Source organism: Ictalurus furcatus, chromosome 15, assembly GCF_023375685.1.
Source record: "Ictalurus furcatus strain D&B chromosome 15, Billie_1.0, whole genome shotgun sequence".
In the NCBI taxonomy this organism is placed as follows: Eukaryota; Metazoa; Chordata; class Actinopteri; order Siluriformes; family Ictaluridae; genus Ictalurus; species Ictalurus furcatus.
In genome coordinates, this window is record NC_071269.1 from 5983677 (window position 1) to 5999583 (window position 15907).

The following is a 15907-nucleotide window of genomic DNA, read 5'->3' on the forward strand; positions in this document are numbered from 1 at the left end:
ACAAAAGTCACCGTGAATGGGTTGTTACTATAGAAACCATATTGTATTAGACCAAGCTCTTTGATGTACAGCTGTCACTACTGCTGTTTTAGAAAATTAATCAACACTTTCTGACCAATCAGAGTCAAAAATTGAACAGAGCTATGGTCTAAGGGACCAAAACCTATATAATAATTATGAATTAAGCAAACTGTAACTCAACAAAAGCCTGTTACAGCTATGTTAAAAATAGATAATCTTAGGACATTATGTTCGGTCCTAAATGGTAACATGTAGCATATACTAGACCATAAACTATAGAAATATATACATTTTTATTTATTTAATATTATTATATCCTTGTTTTATTTCAAAAGAAATGGCATCCCATAATTCATAATCCCATCACAAGTGCTATACAAATAGCGCACAAAAATCATTCCCTGCATATTGTAGCATTCAAATAATGTAATATTTATTTACCTATCATAGTATTTGTGTTTAAACCCAGACCCAGAAAGTTCGAACCGCTCCACTCTTCACTCAGCACCAAGCTTATTAAAACACAGGCCCCCTTGGAGCTCACCCAACCTGGCAGGCAGGTAATCTTGTTTAGAGTGGAGACGTACTCGTGATTTGTTTCTCCAAGGGTTAGGTTTCTGGTTACACACCATGAAAATCAACTGCTTGAAATAATGGCGTTTGTTTTAAAAATTATTTTACGGTGGGATGTTAAATAAGGACATTATTATTATTTACATGTAATGAACGACTTTTCCTGTAGAATGATCATTCACTAATGGTGAAACAAATGGGGGAAAGAGACAGAGAGAGAGATATTTTTGCTACTTTATTCTCCTCCAGCTTCTGTGATTATTCTGAATTTTGAAATACCTGCTGGGCTTATTTAATTGCGTCTGCAACTCGTCTTCATTGGGGAATGGAGTGGTTGAATGAGAACGTTGCTGATTAGCTGATTACAGGTGCACTTTATGTGATTAACAGGTTCTCATCTCAGATTAGGTAGACCATTGATATATGGTGACTGACTTCATTGTTAGTGCCATTAGGACACACACCAAAGGCATAGCTGAGGGGTTTGAACCCCGCTGAAATATGCTAATTCATGGATGGATAACATAGTACACATAAAGCATAGCTGATTATATACACTGTATGGCTCACATACCATATGGGTGTCATGCCCAGGTGTCCACATACTTTTGGCCATACACTGTAGTATACGCCACATAATTGTGCCTAGTTATATAATGACATTTGTAAAATGTCAACAAAATAATCATTATGATTCCTCAATATGTAACAGCCCCAGATGTCAAATGAATGACTGAATGAATCGCATTTAAATGGCTACCAGCTGCTATGGTGAGGAAAAGGATTAACTAATCAGAATGTGTTTGGAAGCTACTAGCCAGCTAGCTCCAGTCTGAGCATGAGGATATCAAGGTGACAGCTGATAAAGGTGTATTTCAGAAACAGGAAAAGTAGTGTATATCTGGCTATATAATATAAAATATCATTTTCGCTCACTAGCATGTTATTTGAATCATTATCAGTGGAGCTGTCATAACAGTATTTCATTTCCTATTTTTATTAACGTTATTAATATGACAAGAGGATATGATGGCAGCCTACACTGTGCCTTAAATAATTAAATGAATATTCTGAATGCCATAACCACATGTACTGCTGCCTAGCATTCACTCAAAGTGCATGAATGTGAAACATTTCCTGCTTTACTTCAGCTGTAGCCAGAGGATTAATTTAGTTAATTTAATTGCCCTTTGTTTTGAGGAAAGAATTTTGCTACTTTAACCACACCTGAGGATGACTTATACAACGCTTCAGGATGGCTGCTATGACAGTTTTTTTTTAGCTCAATAACCCCCTTATGTCCACATTTATACATAACAGTCTGTCATACATACTTGATTAGTTGTTAAACACTAAACAACTGGGATAATTTTATGATTGCTGTTTGCTGTTCTTACATGATAGCAATGTTAGCTTCACAGTTCCAATGCACAAATAGAGAAGTATACTTGTATCTCCATTTGGGTTAAGGGAAAACTTATGAATGTAATATTTTTGCTTAAATATCATTTTAATTCATGACAATGTGTTTGTTATTTGGTTTAAAAAAATTTTTTACACCAATTATTTATTTTAGCTTGCTTTATTTTAGCCAGCTAGCTACAGGAAGCCTGGTTAGCTTGTCACTGATCGGGGGTTGTTATTGGATAAAAGATTGCTGGTTGCTAGGCAGATTTACTGTTTGCTACAGCTGTATATTATTGATTGGTTTGTCACTAGTGGGTGTGGTTTACGTGTTGATTAGCATGTGCTGTGAAGGGGATAAACAAGAGTTTATAGGTTGGTTATATAAAGTAATAATTTCTGTATTTTCTTGTTTTTAAAGTTGCTTCATTCAGAAAAGGGGGAGGAGTATGATGCAATTAAAAAAACAGCACGTAAATAAGGGTTCATAGAGAGAATAAAAAAATGACAGCAAAGTTTTTCTCTTGTAATCGCTAAAAAATGTTTTTTTTAAAAGTATAAGAAACCTTACTAATGTATTAGCCAAAATACTGTGAAACAGAATGTCTGTTGGCTTTATGAGGACGAAAAAGCAAGGACCAGAAAAAAGTAAGAAATGACAATGAAATCCTTTTTTTCATCCCGTTCTGATGGGAGCTATAGCCTGTTGTTTGGGCCATCTGTGTGTGTGTGTGCCTAGCTTTGAGGTGAATGAAACAGGTCTTTTTGGTGTTCATATCTTGTGTTCTTATTTTCTCATAACATGCCCAGACGTATCTGTGTGATCTTGAGTGGACATGGCTATAGAGGGATAGGATTCGGCCATGTTGTTTCATTTAAAAAAAAAGAAAAAATAAATCTTTGCCAGTACGCTTCACAATGAGGTCTGAAATATCCCAGTGTAAATTGTCACATTTTTTATGTTCACAATACTTAAAAGAACCCAAATGTGCAGAGGGTATGAATCTGTGGTTGCAAAAATAGTTATTAAGCAGAACGAAGGTGGTGTGTGAAGCGTTTTAGTCTTTGTTAGTCGCTTTGAAGCAAAATAGAAATGAAGAAGAAGAACGATAAGACTGGTAATTTTCTGACTGTGTAATAATGTGTAGTGATTGGTGATCTGGTTGTGAGTGGCTTGTAGTGGTTGATGGCTTGATTGTGTGTGGTGTATAATAATTGGTGATCTGGTTGTGCATGGTGTGCAGTGATTGGTGATGTGCATGGTGTGTAATAACTGGTGATCTGGTTGTGCATGGTGTGTAATGACTGGTGATCTGGCTGTGCATGGTGTGCAGTGATTGGTGATCTGGTTGTGCATGGTGTGCAGTGATTGGTGATCTGGTTGTGCATGGTGTGCAGTGATTGGTGATCCGATTGTGCATGGTGTGTAATGATTGGTGATCCGGTTGTGTGTAGTGTGTAGTGACTGGTGATCTGGTTGTGAGTGGTGTGTAGAGTGTGTATAGTGAGTGTGTTGTACCTGTGTGGTTGCTAAAGAGAGAGAAAACAGCAGGACAGGGGGCCTGGACAATTTCGCCAACTGCTGCTCTAGGCCAACACACCACAGAGTCCCATGCTGGGAGGCAGCCTACACACACAAACACACACACACACACACACACACACACACAATTTGTACAACTGCCCAATTTCAGCGCAAATTAGCTGTTTTGAAGCAGTTTCCTCAAAAAAACACAAAGTGCTAGAATGCTTTAGCTTTCTGAGTTAATAATCAATATGATCAACAGACAAAGTGAATGCACTGGTTGCTGACTGGTTGGATGTTGGTGGCCACATCATTTTTTTTTGTCAGAGGCGCCACAGAGACCACAGTTTCACCTCTAAGTGGATTATATTTTATTGCCATGTCAACTGCTAGACCCTCACGATATATTACAAAGTGTTCTGATGTTTCAAAAAAAAAGGAAATTGCTTGAAAATGCGTGCTGTCTCGCGGTCTTTAGAAAAGTGTCTGCCAAATGAATAAACATGAATGTAAATCTAGAACTCTACACATTTTAAAAGTCTGACCCGTCTGCCCTGAAGTGCTGAGGTTTTCATGTTCAGCGATTCCTCTCAGACAGAGCTGCTCTTCTCGTTCCAACTGGAATATATACTCACACTCCGGGTGCAAACTTGCCCAAACCTACAGAGAGGAAGAAAAAGGAGATAAAGACGGGAGAGATAGAGCAAACTTGAAATGAACATAACGATAAGAAGAAACTGAATAATTGAATAAATATGAATTACATTCACAGACATTTTCCTTGGAAGCTGCATCTGAGCTACGTTCTTCCTCTCTGATAAAAATAATGATATCTGGCCCTTTCAAAAAAAGAAAAAGAAAAAAAGAGCCAGGGATCCCATCAACCAGGGAAAATAAACTGTGAGGTCAGGTGCATGAAAAGGAGAGTGAGACGGATTTAATAGACTGACTTATTGTGAGAGCAGAAATAGGACGACGGCCTACGTTAATAAAGCTGTCACAGGAAGGTAGTAGGAGGCTCTCCATATTTGCTGATGGTCACTTGCCAAAAATAGCATGCTGATGCAGTAAAAGCTGGTATATTTAGAAATCAGACTTCATTTTTGTTTGCAGTGGACAGCAGGAAATGGGGCAAACTGAATATAATACGCTTTCTGCTCGAACGTATTTTATGCATCAGGTGGTATTGCTTCTCTCCGTTCTGTCCCAAACGAATCACTGCAATACGAGTGCTACATCAAATGTTTTTCTTCCCTGCTAAGCCTACCAATTAGCTGAATCAAGATTACATTTGAAGTGTTTATTTCCTTAAAATGGTAATTGAGTGCACATGCAGCCCAGTACAACTAAAGACTGTCATGACTTACATTATCCCATACAAAGGATTTGTTATTGCGTTAAACATCGACTTTTAGGCTCAACCATTTTTGTGAAGTTTTCAGTGAGTCCATATTAATTTTAGAAGGTGTCTCCAGTGCCAGCAATTTTGCAATAGCTGTATGTTTTCCCGATACAGTCTTTAGGACAGAGGAGTTTGAGTTTATCTGCTTTCTTGATAGCATGAAAAGTTGCGTCCATTTTCTTTTTTGTCTTAACTTCAAGAGAGAGAGAAAGGTGAAGGAATGCTTCACGTAATCTAAGGCTAATAATAAAGAAATAAAAAGAAAACATTATTTAATGTCGTTTGTTTCACTGATATGGTTAAGCATTTGGTAAGGAAAGAAGGCGTCTCCAGTGTCAGTATGGAGATAGCTGCTACAGCATAAGTGATAACAGGAGCTAACTTGTTCACACTGATGTTCCACAACATTAAACATAACTGTGAGTGGATAAAATGCATAATATGTCATTCATCAGAAAAAATGAACCCTCTACTGCATGACTTATTGCATTTACAAAAAGTTTTATGTTTTTTTATTACTTGAATTAGTTAAAAGTAATAAAATGATTATAATTTTTTAAAAATATAGTTGGTAAATTGATGCCGTATGTGCAATGGTGGAAAGTATCATATAATCAACAATAACACAAAATGTATGAGATTACAATTCCAATTAAGCATTTTCCAGACTATAAGTCGCAGATTTATTTATTTTTGCCACCTAGTAAGCATGTAAAAGTTATATCTTCTAGAAAGGATATACAGTTGTAAAAAGTATGTGGATGGATTTACTCACTCGAAACATTAGATCCAAACATATTTTGGGTATCTGAATTGCATTTCATTGCATTGCAGTGACACTGGGGGAAGCAACATTTTACAATATTTCTCAAATTTAGATAATATGTTGCGATACGTATATTAAAGGAATAAACACTTCAGAACACGCTGCTATATGAAAATAATTAGTGATGCAGTGGTGTGATCCAGACTGGCCAGATTAATTGATTATTTTCCTATAACAGCACAACCTGACACATTTTATTCATTTTACGCCACAGCAACTTCCCAACAATTTTTTTTAACCCTTTACTGCATGGTGCCGTTCATGTCCTTTATCAATTTATCTCCGATTTTTTTGATAGGCAATAATACTTTAATAAAATAAAACTTTTATTTCCCTATGTAACTGGGAAAAGAGGGCTTTAACTTTACCAAAAAATGTCATGGCAGATGACCAGGAAGTGCTGTTTGCACTTCCTTTCTGGAATCACATAGCATGGTGAAGGTCATCCTCGGAGGGCTCTCCAATTTTTATTAATTGTTCAATATTTAGGAAAAACTACTTAAAAGAAAAAAAAAAATGAAACACTATCTGAGATAAGTTAACATTTATTTTTTGTGATTTAAACAAGTTAATCTATTTTCAGTATTTTATGAAATGATAAAATGTAATTGTTGCCATATGGCAACAACATGCGATAATGGAACTGTGATATATGCATTGAAACAGGCCTACATAGCAAAAGAGACACTACGCATCTCTAACAGTATATTTACATTTTCTCACATTCAAAGTTTCAAGAGAAAGAATTAAAAAGATATTTTATAAATCTAATATTTATTTGTGTTGCATCTGTTATGGTGGTTCATAACAGATTAGACAGGACAAGTACAAAAGTACTCAAGAGTTATACAGTTATATGGACCAAGCTCTAGAGTGAGTTTAGTGCTACATGGATCGTGGATATAATCTAGAGGTCATGTCTCCACTCTCACAAAACAGCCACTTATGGCTTATCCATTTCTCTGCTTTTCTCCTCTTTCACTTTCAACTGAACGTTGAGCACTTTGCATGAAAGACATCCAAATCGGGACGGTTTTCTCCGAGACAAACGCTATTCTTCGTGGAAATATTCATGCATTTGATGACTGTGTGATGAGATGCCCTGCGTCTCGTTCCCTCTTTTGACGTCACTGGGAGCGCTGATCACTCTGAGAGAAAACTGAAGCAACGTCGCCATATTATTTCAGTTATGAGAAAACTATTATCACCTGCCTATACTGATATTTTCGGTCCAGTAGTGCCAGTATTTCAACACTACGACCCCAAACAAAGGGAAAAAATGCCTGAAAGAGTTATTTCTCAGCATCAGAGATGGCAAGACGAGGCTCTTTTTATACAACACATCGATCCATCATTATTTCGGAGCCGCAGTTTAAATGACACCGGTGAGCTGACTAATATTGGAGTTTGTCCTGACTTACGGAGAATGTCACACAGCACCTGTGGCACCCATTATGGTAATTATTTAAAAGATGCATTTCAAAGCTCACGTGTTACATTCAAATGGGGGGGAAAAAACAATTCTAGCATGCCATTACTGAGCCTTTCCCAGTCTAAATGCGCTGATACAATGCATAAGAATGAAAAGCCAGGAGGTTATAGTTGCAGCGAGTGTTAGACTCGTGAGTAATTTGCGCTCATAGGATTGCTCTTCGAAAATCAAATCCATCCCCTCCCCCGTCCTTGTTCGGAACAACACGCATCGTTTTTTTTAGTCTTTCAATCAGTTTTGGAAATAATGAAACAGAGCAAAGCTGAGGCTAAAGGTTTACCAGGAAGCGTAACAACAATGAATCGCTCAATCAAGGCTGAATCGAGTGTGTGCTATATTTTAAGATAAAATCACAGCATGGTGACACCGGATTCTTTTGAGACTTCATAAAAAGGAACATGAATACGAATACACTCAAGAGTAGTTCGTTTAAAAAGGTCTCAAATTTATTTCTTTATTTTTTTAAACGTTGTATTTAGCGAGCTTAGATCATAACTATCCACAGGAAGAAATCCACCTAACAAAACGCAAACTAGCTTGATTTTGCACCTGCTACGGGGTCAGTGTATGTTTCAAACTATGCCACTTGGTCTAAATGTTAATATTTAATAGTTTTTGTTCAAACTAGGCTATAATAGAGTCCTGCCCGAAACTATTGGAATGACAAAGCCAATTCATTTGTTTGTGCTATGCACCAAAGACATTTGCGTTTGAGATCAAAAGATGGATATGAGACGAGAGTTTAGGATTTCTTTTGCTTTTACTGGGTGGTCTGCTACAAAAGTTCTAGGTTTTATGTTGTTTAACACATCTAGATTTAAATACCAGGATATTTCAATCTAGATATGTTAAACAACATAAAACATAGAACCTTTTGTAGCAGACCACCCAATCGTTAGGCAAGCAAAAGTATAGGAACAAATAAGTCTTGAAGTAAATGAAAGTAAATAACACGGTTATTGTTATTTAAATATGGTTGCATATCCCTTGCCTGCAATAACTGCATCAAGCCTGCGACCCACTGAGATCACTAAATTATTGGTTTCTTCTTTTGTGATACTTGTCCAGGCTTTTACTGCAGCCTCTTTCAGTTGTTGTTTGTTTCAGGGGGGTTTCTCCATTCGGTCTCCTTTTCAGGAAGTGAAATGCTGCTCAATTGGGTTAAGGTCTGGTGATTGACTTGGCCAGTCTAAAACCTTCCATGCAAGCCCAAGCCATGACACTACCTCCACCATGTTTAACTGATGAGCTTGTAGGTTTTGGATCATAAGCAGATCCTTTCTTTCTCCACACGTTGGTCTTTCCTTTACTTCGGTAGAGGTTCATGTTGGTTCCAGAACGTTTGTGGCTCATCTCTGTTTTTCCAATCTGGCTTTCTGATTCTTACTGCTGATGAGCGGTTGTGCATCTTGTTGTATGGCTTCTAAATTTCTGCTCTCGAAGTCTTTTTCGAACGGTGGATTGTGATACCTTCACGCCTGCCCTGTGGAGGTTATTAGTGGCGTCATTGATTGGTGTTTTGGGGTTTTTCTTCACAGCTCTCACAACGTTTCTGCCTTCAACTCCTGTTGTTTTCCTTGGCCGACATATTCGATGTCTGTTGCTCAGTACAACAGTGGTTTCTTTATTTTTCAGGACATTCCAAATGCATTGTATTGGCTACGTACTGTATTTGGCGAATGTACCGTATTGGCTATGCCCACTGTTTCTGCAATGCCTCTGATTGAATTTCCCTTTTTATTCAGCTTCAAAATGGCTTGCTTTTCTCCCATAGACAGCTCTCTGATCTATGGGACAAATTGGGTGGTCTGTTACAAAATGTGCTGTGTTCTATGTCGTTTAACACATCTACATATAAATACCAGGAAATAAAAGCGGAAATTCTAAACTCTCTTCTCATATTCATCTTTTGATCTCAAACCCAAATGTCTTCAGTCTACAGCAGAAAACATATGAATTGGTTTTGGTTTGCTGTTCCGATAGTTTCCGTAGGGGAATGTAGAGCTTACGTAATCAACTTTCTGTAGATTCTTCCGAGACTTTAAAAAAAAAAAGGAACACATGAATATGAGTAGTTTATATTCCACTTCCAAAAAAAAAAAAAAAAAAAAGTGCTCCTTTTACTCGACACGGTCCATTCCATTTAAGAGCCTGCACGAGAAGAGTGCAATCTGACCAGGAAATGGGAAACAGGTCTTACTCACAATCCATTTCTAAGGCAGGTTCACCCATGGAAACTAAAAACCAAACGTACGTACGTTAGGACTATGTTATGACACGACGCAGCTACAATTTGTAATTAGCATTCAATTCTGAACTCCGTAGCTCATTTCGTAAACTGCGCCTTGGAATGCATACTGTGGTTTAAAAGTTTCCATGTATATATTCAACTCAATGTTTCTAAAAATTCACATACACATCAACACAATGTTTTTCATGCAGGATGCACCAGGGGGAAAAAAAAACCAAACAAACAACAACCAAAAAACCTGTCCCTAAGAACCTCAGTCATGTTTACAGAGTGTGTGCATGTGTGTGATTCATTTCCCCTATGGATTTTGGCATGGCACTAGGACACAGGTTAATATGTGAGGTAGGTTAACATTACATGCCTTATTGATCAAATCTGTTGCCTGACAAGGCGACTTGTCATTAACACGGACAGAGCTTAAGGCTTTTCCAAAAGAAAAAAGACTTCAAAGCACTTAGCTCTGATGGAAAAAAAAAGAGAAAACAAAAACCAGGAACGTTGGCAAGAATGTTTTTAAGGGGCTTTCAAACCTCTAATTCCCGTAGGCTGAAAGTCTGAATCAGGGTGAAAGTCAAAATTTTTTGTTTATTTGGTTTGGTTTCACACTGCACATAATAAAATGAACCAAAAAGCAAGAAAAATGTGGGCTGAGGAGGCAGTCCGCTGAAAATACACTTTCACGAAAAGCCTGTTAACACTTTTTTAAAATTTTTTTACTATTAATATGTTAACATTCACTCACTATTGGACTTTGTTTCTTTTCATAATGAAAGAACATCTCCGTCCTCTTCATTTTGTCTTAAGGGTGTGCAAATTTTTGCACACAACACTACAGTGTGTTTTCTTTTCATGTAGATTGAAGTGAATTATGCTTTCTAATGCCTGTAAGTGCTTTCTAATTCCTGATCAGTAAAAGCCTTTATAATTTCTAGTTGAGAAAACTTCCATTTAAATATGTTCAGGAATGAATAGGGTTGGGTTTTTTTTGTTTTTTTGCTACACCATCTGCAGTCGGTTTGAGTTTGTGTGTGTAATTATGTTTCTCACTTGCATTTTGTACAGTTGGGAGGAGAATAGTATTCAGGATGAGGTCCTAGTGTGTTTATTCCCATTACAGCTGAGTGACTATGACGGCAAATGCATTCAAGTTGAATGTGGCGCCGCTCATATAAAAGAAGGGGGGGGGGGAGAAGAAAAAAAAGGACGAAGGAGTTAAAGTTTATTTTGTGCACGTGAAAAGTGAGGTCAATCTCATCTTCAGTAATGCACCTCCAGCATTTTAGCAACACCCCAGAGATAAGAAAGCCTCCTGGTTAATGCACAAGCACAAGGCGATGTGAAATTACCCACGGGTTCTGCTTTGCTCTTTATAAATGCAGATCATGGAAAGCATGAAATGGAGATAAATTTGCATTGATAGAAATGCTCGGAGGTCTGTCTGTCTTTCTGTCTGTCTCTCTTTCTCTCTGTGTGTGTGTATGTGTGTGCGTATAAAAGTGAAACTGTTAAGACAATCATTACTTATCCTAATTTCACATCAGATGTTACCTTTGAAGGAAAAGAGCCTGATTTAAATGTCACTGATTTAAATGTCATTCAAACACTGCGGTGAAGGAAAGTGAAACCTCAGGAGTTACTAAATGCATTTTTCTTCTGAAACATTTACATCACATTAGCATTTTGTATTCATTTTAGAATGAAAAAAAATAACAAAAACACATTTTTAAAAGAGCTGACGATGATAAAAGTGCTGCAAGTTTCTCCCAAGTCACCAGAAACAAGTGCAAGATCCATCTAGGAGTAACTGAACACACACACACACACACACACACTGCCCTACACTTAAGTGCAAGTACTCAATGCTACAGAAACTTGTCAATCTGCTAAATTGCAAGACTAATAACAGTAGAAAGTACACACAGTGATTGCTTGGACCAACCAGGACTCAAATAAGCACTATTGACATGGAGGTCAGTGGATCCCGAAGTGCACAATTATGACGTGATCAACTCGGCAACGCAATTTGTACTTCAATAACACAGCCTCACAGCTGCCATTTTGTAAGAACAGGTTACAGACGTGCGTAATCATTGACATAAGAACGATCCGTGCATTTCGACATGAGCTTTAAGGATATATTCTCTGTCCGTTTAACACTGTTGACGTTTTTCTATCGCCGCTACAAAGGACGTGGGAAGCGGGGATGCCGAGGGTGGCCGACTTTCAGGATTTCTTCAACTGCAAATGCAGCTGCTAACATGAGAATAATATATAGATAAAGAACTAAAGAAATAATAGGCTAATCGTTGATCATTATTTATTGATGATTCTCTGTAACAGGACAAGGAACGATTGTTTATAGCTGCTATAACGTAACTGACAACATGGATTGAACTCCATGTCGGGAAACAGACTCCAAACAGAAGATGTCCCCATATCTACAATTATGTGCTTTTATTTGCTAAATAAAAACACATTTTTAAACTGCTGGGGGTTTCGAATCCTGTGTGTTCTCCATGTGCATCGGGGGTTTCCTCCAGGTACTCTGGTTTCCTCCCCCAGTCCAAAGACATGCATTGTACGCTGAATGGCATTTCTAAATGATCTGTAGTGTGTCTGTGAATATGTGTGTGTGTGTGTGTGATTGTGCCCTGTAATAGGTTGGCACTCTGTTCAGGGTTTGCGATTTTTGGCTGTCAAAATAAATTGTTAAAATAAATAAATAAATAAATAAATAAGAAATAAAAAAAAGTGTAAAGCTGGCCTAACAGTCCGAGGGAAAGCTGTAAATTTCCAACAGTTTTCCCGACAGTTGTTCAGGATGGAGGAGGTTGTGCGTGTGTACCTTTCATAACTGAAAGTGCCTTAACTGCATGGTCATTAAAAGCATGACACACTGATTTTCAACACCAAATTACACAGAAACATATTTAAACATAACAGCTGTTCCCATCACGACTGTATTCCACTGTCACTTGTCATTTCATGCTGTATTAAAATGCATGCAGTCTAAAGTATTTATACATAAATCAAGTCAGATGAGCTTAATACAATGCCGTTGTATTATTTCTTAAAGGGATAGTTCACCCAAAAATGAAAATTCAGATTTTAGATTAGTCAAACTTGTGAGATTTCTGTCCCACCATTTACAGTCCAAGTAGCCAAAACGTTCAAGCTTCACTTCAAGTTCATAAAGGCATCGTAAAAGTAATCCATGCGAGTCCAGTGGTTTAATACCAATTTTATGAAGTGATATGAATGCTTTGTGTGCACAAAAAACTCAAATTAATTCTTTATTCACAAACTATATTCACTCCCGCATAGATCACGAGAGTACCACGACGCATGCGTGTTGTGTTGACGTGAATTTTCCTTTTTGGGTGAAATCTCTCTTTAAGTGCATTTCAGAACCTCTGCTAATGGCATTTAACACTATTTTATGCTAATTTCTTGCTAGTCCGTTAAAATTCAATACTAATGACCAGATGTTCAAATCCCAGAACCGAAGTAAGCCCTTAATCAGGACCTTTAATCCTATACTGTATACAGCTGCATTAAGGCAACACAATATGCTTCTTGGTTCTAAGATTTTCACTCTTTTCTACAATTTTTTCAATACAAATTTCATACGAAGTTCATGAAACAATGAAAGTTTCCAGCTTTTTTGGTCTTTTAATGTAATTAATTGTTTTTTGAATTAAAGTATGTGATTATGTATTCCCATCATCCACCCCTTTTCCATACCACTTATCCTATGCAGGGTCATGGGAGAGCCTGGAGCCTATCCCAGGGAACTCAGGGCACAAGGCGGGGGACACCCTGACACCTTGGACTGTGTGCCAGCCCATCGCAGGGCACAATCGCACACACATTCATGCACTACGGACAATTTGGAATTGCCAACCAGTCTACAGCGCATGTCTTTGGACTGGGGGAGGAAACTGGAGTACCCAGAGGAATCTGGCAAACATGCTAACAAAGTTCACTCCAAGAGCAAGATAATAGAGAGAGCAGTGGGGATCAACCATATGGAAAAAAAAAAGCTTTAGAAACAAGAAGATATGTTACAATGGGGCTCAGAAACAGAATATCAGTCCGAAAGGTGCTGCTTCAACAAAATAAATCATAGTGTGAATGCGGCCATAAACAGTGCTTCGTTTGGAGGAATTTATCAACGGCACGAGTTCATATAGGTTTCATATTCAACATTTGCCACACACTCACACCTTTGATGTGAACAGCATTCAGCGAGACAGTGAAAAGTTTTCATTCATATTTACCTTATCAACGACACACACACTCACGTCTAAACCACTTTAATTCATATTATGTCTTGAACAGTCTTAGCAGTTTTAATCAGGATTATACCTAACGCAATTTCGCAAACGTGCGGCACATATCAAGTCTTCAAGCGACTTTGTCGTATTAAGACAAACAGGAACAAAAGGTGTTTCTAAAACTATCGGCATTATTGAAATGTTTCAATGCAATAGAGCTACCAGTTTTATTTGATATTTTATTATGCGTTATGAAAAACATAGCTTTACTGTCTGCTATTATATACTGTATAATCATACAGTCATGGATAGTTCCTTTGATGAATAAGGGTTCTTGGCCCCCTATCTCTCTGACAGAGAAACACTTTGTTCTAGGGTTTAATGGGTTTCCCAGAAGAATAACAAAAGAACGCTTTTCTTCTGAATCTAGCCTCTTTTTTTTTTTTTTTTAAAGGTGTACCATCTTTTTTTTTTTTTTTTAATTCCGATGTATTTTCCTTTTCTTTTTTCAATGTGGAATATTTCCGATACACTTTGATATACTTCTTTGTCTCTTTAAAGAACATCGCTAATCTGTTGAAATATCTGGAAGATCTGTTTAAGATGGCTATCACGGAAGAAATTAAACACTCAGGGGTTTGATGTTAAAGGAAAATAATCACTGACGGGGTAGTGTGACGTGGCAATGACTTTTTATTGATCCATTTAGAGCTACATTTACCATTAAAAGCCTGTCCTGTTATCACTTATATCACAGCACCTATAACAGTTGTTTCCTCACCAGCCTCTCTTGCAATTGATCTGATTGTACATGCAAATTATTACTCGTTTATTTTGAGGTGGCATTAAATGAGAGCCTCGGTGTATTGCACAAACCAATTTTCATTACTCCCTCAAATGCACACGGGTGTTTTTGGCGCCTCTTTCTCATCCGTAGGTGATGAAAGGCTCATGTCCAGCGAGCGCAGGCTGCCAAAATACATCAAATGCTCAAACATGAAGAATGAAAAGGCTGAGTTCACTTAAAATGTGAACCACTAATCATGGCACTAATGGAGAAAAAATTGAAAGAAGTGAGGAGACAGGGAGGAAGACAGAGAGAGAGAGAGAGCGCAATCAAAATGCCACATAGACAGACCAAACCATTGTCACTCAAAAGGAAAGAGAAGAAAATAAATGAATAAAATGCACCTGTCGCAGCTGTCCATCCTGCTTCCAGAGACGCCTGCATCTGACGAGTTTTGTTCGAATTTTACATGACACTACAGAGCACCATTAAGTGACCCTTACATCCTGAAATGTCACTGGTTTATTTCTCATTCTCGTTCACATCATTTCTGTACAGTTGCCAAGGAAATGAGCACTCATATGTCTAAACCAATAAGAAAAATCCAAAAGGATGTCTTCATGTCCACTCTCCTGAGTGAGGGATGAAATCGGTCATTTCCTGTGACCAGTGCATCACGTTTTGAGAAATCGTTTTAGACCATAAGAGAGCGCCTTTTGTGCATGCTATGATCAGGACCAGCAACGCATGTGCCAGAGTTTTCGTGACAGATCTTCGTGATAGATCCATGCCGCCATCTTGGCACAGTGCAATCCTGAGGTGTTCTATTTAGTCAAGTTAAAAAGGCAAGATGATGGAGTCAGTGAGGAGAGAAACTCATGTTCAGGCAATCATTGTGAACTCCGTTGTGGCGGCACGAGTGAAGGAACGAGTGCTCTTTGATGAATTGAAAGCAAATGAGGCTGTCCGAGTACTTCAGCGGTTCGTGGGGGGGCCAACTCGTTTAACCATAGAGGACAGAGAAGAGTGGGAGACAACAAAGAGAGGGCGATGAACTCTGAAATCAGAATGCAGCATTGGTCACCGACCCTCTTTCTTGATATCGACCTTCCTGCAGGCTTCATCTCCAAATAAAAATCTAACACGCATCTTTTAGTTGATCAAGAGCTACTTAAGGCAATGATTAAATGGTTAGGTGGGCACAATTATGGTTGGAGCTAAATTCTTCAGAAAGGCAGATCTCCAGGAACAGGGTCGGTGACCACTGGAATACAGAATCTGGAGACCCAAAGAAGTTGGTGAAGTATAGCCAAAGGGGTCTGACACACATCACGCATGGAAGAGAAATC

General features: G+C 38.0%; 1 protein-coding gene across 1 annotated transcript in view; it reads right to left on the bottom strand.

Annotated features, from left to right (window-relative positions):
• Positions 1–15907, bottom strand: part of ghrhrl (growth hormone releasing hormone receptor, like) — a 38839-nt gene that overhangs the window by 16374 nt on the left and 6558 nt on the right. Inside the window, exons 2-3 of the mRNA XM_053643350.1 lie at positions 4069–4183; positions 3518–3625 (exon numbers count right to left, since the gene is read on the bottom strand). Coding sequence (XP_053499325.1) covers positions 3518–3625; positions 4069–4183 — 223 coding nt within the window. The remainder of the gene's footprint in view (positions 1–3517; positions 3626–4068; positions 4184–15907) is intronic.